At 55.2% G+C, this 4,285-nt stretch overlaps 1 protein-coding gene across 1 annotated transcript; it reads left to right on the top strand.

Annotated features, from left to right (window-relative positions):
* Positions 1–3,346: 3,346 nt before the first annotated feature.
* LbrM_31_3690 (hypothetical protein, conserved) lies at positions 3,347–3,922 on the top strand (the record flags this gene model as incomplete). Its single annotated transcript, XM_001567307.1, has 1 exon — positions 3,347–3,922. The coding sequence occupies one exon, from the start codon at positions 3,347–3,349 to the stop codon at positions 3,920–3,922; it is 576 nt and encodes a 191-aa protein (XP_001567357.1).
* Between the last annotated feature and the right edge of the window lie 363 nt (positions 3,923–4,285).

Here is a 4,285-nt window from a genome sequence, read left to right as displayed (position 1 = left end):
TGAGCAGGGCAACGGAAGTGCGCTCGAAAGTGGAGAGGAAGGGAGCAAAGAGAAAAGGGAGAGGGAGAGGGCGCAGAGCGTGAAGAAGCAACCTGGGGAGGGGGGCTTCGAGGGGGGGGGGGGGGGGGCAGGGAGTGTCAGAGAGTGGTGAGGACGAAGAGCCACACAGAGAGGCAGGCCGTACTGCACGAATGAGTGAAAAACGAGCAAGTGAGGGTGCACACGGTGAGTGTTGCACAGGGCGGCACCAGGGATGGCTGATGTGGAAGCAACGGGGAAAGAATAGGGAGTATGAAGGTAGAGAGAGGGGAGAGAGAGAGAGCATCGGCACAGACCGTGAAGGCGCAGAAAACAAAGTGAGGGGAAGGGGGGCGTACACGTGAAAAGACGGCATACAAAAGGCGGTGGAGTGGGGGCAGGAACAGGACTACCGGCAACACTGTTTGCAAGAGTAAGATGAGGGCGGCAGCAGCATGACAAGACGAGAAACGCTCCAAGGACAAGCGCAAAGAAGGCAAAAGTAGCTGCGCAGGTGGGGGGTCCTCTCTGTCGCCTATCTCCGCCCTCCCCCCTCCCTCCCTCGCGCGAGCCACAGAGCCACACGCAGCTATGGAAGCGCGTACGACGTAGTCTTGACCATCACTCTGCCCTCGTCCTGCAAGCGATGTCTGTCCGCCTTGTTGCAGCCCAGTGCATGTCCTCCGTCCTCACTTGACGTACGGATGGCGTTGGAAAAGAGACTTGCCTCCCCCTGCGTGCTCAATGGATACGCCGTTCCTTCTCTTTTCCTTTCAAGTGCCTGTCCCTCGCTATTAAACGCGCTGTTTCTCCGGTGGACGGCAGCGCCGTCGTCATTGAGCGCTCGCCTGTGCTATTCATTGTCTGCCCGCTCTGCGCTTTGCCCATTTTAGCTCCACTTCTTGCTTAGCGCTTCAAGGAGACGCATCTTGTGGATTCCGCCATGCCACCCCCCGTTGGCTTCTCTCGCTGTTATGCGACTCACCCTACAAGCGTACAGGCATGTAGGTCTTAGAGCGAGTTGTGGTCCCCGCCTTTAAGCGGCGCCCCACTCGTTCTCGTTCAGTATTGTGTTTCGTATTATACCTCCTCCAGTTCGCCATCGGCTGAGGAGGGAGTGCGCCACGTGCAATGGGCAGAAATGTGATCCCTCAACACGTTGGGAGAAAGAGAGGGGGGACTTCTAAGAAAAGGAGAAAAAAATGACGCGTTGAAGTGACAAAGGAGAGCGCATGCGAAGCGGGCAGATGAGATCAGCGAAGGAACCACCTCTTCTCGCGGTCGGCCATTCTTCACGGAGCGCTTGCGTGCGTCGACGGAGAGAGTTGAGGGAAGGTAAGTTGAATATAACATGGACAATAAGAGCGTTGCGGTGGTGTGCTCTGAAGCGGCATCCGCCGAAGAAACCCGGTCACGGTCGCCCTCTTTACAGCGCCACTCTCGAGTAGAGCGGAGACGAGGCACCGCAAACACAAAAGAAGAGGGGAGACACACACACACAGCGAATCCGAATACTAAAATGAGGAGAGAGAGAGAGCAAACGCAATAGGAATATATGACAGCCGCCCTCCAATGTGGGTGCACGAGCCCATAGGCTTACCAGTGAGACTCATCTAGCCTCTCCCCTCCTCACCACCACTGCACCCACATCATGAGTGCCAGTCCCTCCACAGGCAATCGTAGTCGCATTCTGATCGGCACAAATGAACACAAGTAGGAGCGCCCGCGCCGCACATCCCAATGGAGAAGCAAAGTAAAAAAACGCACGGCTAACGTTCGCTACGCAACGCAGATGAAAAGCTCGACAACAGCGTTGAAGTAAAGGAGCGGGTGAAAGAGGGGGAAGGGTGCAGCGGCAGCCAGATAAATAGCGAAGTATAGAAGAGCCGCACACACTCGCAAGCGCAGCACAAACAATCGAAGAGATGAAGCAAAAGTGAGGGAAAAAAAAAAACACACGGGGATGCACATACAGAAGGGAAAGCTCCCCTCTATGATAGCCAAGGCTGTGTGGTGAGAAAGGGAAGAGGTGGCGGGGAGCAGAGCAGCACAGGGGTGCGCACGTCTGCGCTCCCATAGCGATCGTCTATGGCAACTGAGAGAGCGGGCACTGGGCACGCGATGGAGAGGGAACCCGGGGCAGGGGAAGTTCGGTGCGAGACGGAGGATGGGGGTACTCTGTTTGCTTGAGCATCAGTCCTCCTTGGAACACACAGGACGTGTGTGCATTTTCTCTCTTCTTCGAATTCAGCTGGCCGCATCACCACGACCGCCTTTATCGTCAGGGAGACGGGCGGCAAAACAGCCAATGGAAAAAAAAAACGAAAACGCAAAAAAAAAAGGAGGAAAAGAACGAAGCGGAAGAGAGAAGGACGAGTCATACAAATAAATGTGGGGAGATCGAAGGAGCCGAGCCCCGCACAGTTCGCCGATACGAAAAAAAGAGCCGCGGGATGCGAAGGCGAGAAAAAACTGCAAGTGAACGAATGAACGCGAGAAGGTGGACTGTCGTGTGGAAGAGAGTGGAAAGGAGGAAATGAAAGACACGGAAAATCAGAGGGCCGCAGCGAACCACACAGGCCCGCACACAGTATTGGGTCTTCTCGCTCTCGCTTGTTGTCTCTGTCTCCCGTCATGCACACGCGCACAGCAAAACATGGAGAGAGAGAGAGAGAGAGACAACAAGCCTCTCTGTACTCGGCATATTTTCTTTGCTCTTTCTAAGCGCTCCTTTGCCTTGCCCATTGTCTGAGCGTGCCAGCACGGTCAGGACGCAAAATATACGACCGGCATCGCTTTCTCTCATTTCGTCCTGTTTACCTGCTGAGGAGAATGAGCTGGCCCATGACGCAGACGATTGGTGAATGAAAAATACCTTTTGCTGCCACGCCACCAAACTGGGGGAAGCCAAAGCAGAAGGCGTCAGCACTTCTATGCCGTGAGTCTGCGAGGCCGTTGGAATGCGTCAAGCGACTACCCCTAAAAGCTTCTGCTTTTCTGAGCTCATGGCACCTCTCTTCCTCCATGAAAGGCAACATTCTCGCCCCCCCCCCCCGATCGCCTGTGATCCTTTCTTCTGATTACTCGGTCCAACACAACCAGAGGCATTGAGCCCAAGTCTTGGCAACGCTGAAAAAATATAACGTTCACTATAGCGCCTCTTCTCTTTCCCGTTCGTTTCCCATCCTTTATTTTCTCTGAGCCTGCGCATGCACATCGACACATCGCTGCACGTGAGTTAACTGCCCTATTGCTCCGACGTCTCCTTGATAGGAGAGAGAGAGACGCAAGGCCCACTGGGTGAGAGGAGCCGGGTGAAGCACGCAGCATGCGCCACACCTTGGTCTTGCACAGTATGTTCAGCTTCTTTCATTGCGGACACTTATGGACACCAAACCCCCTCCAACATCGAATCTATTTCACCTTTGTGGTAGTGCACGTCGCGATTGCGCTCACGGCGATCTACATCTTCTTTTCGATTTGGCGCTGCAATGACGACACCCTAATCCGAGTCAAGGACCCCTACACCGACAAAGAGAGCATTCAGAAGCACTGGGAGTACGACCTCGGGAAGCTGCGTGACCTTACGGTGTCGTCGATCGGCTTACCTGCTGTGCTCAGCGCGTTCTTGGCCTCGACCTACGGCATCTTCTTCCCTCTGTTGCTGCAGAGCCTTAACAACCCCAAGGCGTTGTACCAGTCGGAGCTGTTCCGCCTGCACGTGAAGGGGGAGAAGGCGGAGTGCGACCTGCTTCGTCCGTGGAAGGAGTCAAACGTGATACCCGAATGGGCGAAGGCTCTCTGGAATAGGAGCGAGAAGAGCTCGGAGAAACTGCTTACCGGCAGCGGGGTGGGGCCGCAGAGCCCTACAGGAGGCAGCAAGGCATCTCACAAGCGCAGGTAGGGCTGCTGCATCGCGGCTGTCCCTCCCATGAGAGGAGCGGAGGGTGTCTATCACTTGAAGGCAGGTTAGTCCAGGTGAAGTGCCCTTGCACTGCTGCCCTCCCCCCGTCCTCTTCGTCTGTTCTTCACTTGGGCCTATTCCCTCCTAACCCCCTCCGTGCTAGCGTATCTGTAGCAGTAAAAGAACAAGAGCAGCGAAAAATGGAGCTAAACGAACCAACCGCATGTGACGCCGCGCATACACTGACCATCTCCGTACAAGCAGCCGATAAATTCAGTTGGTGGTACCTTCGGAGAGAGAGGCGTCGATCGATGGAGGGCATTCTGGGAGGGGACATTGCTCACTCCAGCAACGCAGAGAGAA

The sequence above is a fragment of the Leishmania braziliensis genome, contig 71 (genome assembly GCF_000002845.2).
Source record: "Leishmania braziliensis MHOM/BR/75/M2904 WGS CADA00000000 data, contig 71, whole genome shotgun sequence".
Taxonomy (NCBI): domain Eukaryota; phylum Euglenozoa; class Kinetoplastea; order Trypanosomatida; family Trypanosomatidae; genus Leishmania; species Leishmania braziliensis.
The sequence above is the reverse complement of the archived record's forward strand: the minus strand, read 5'-3'. Positions and strand labels throughout refer to the sequence as shown.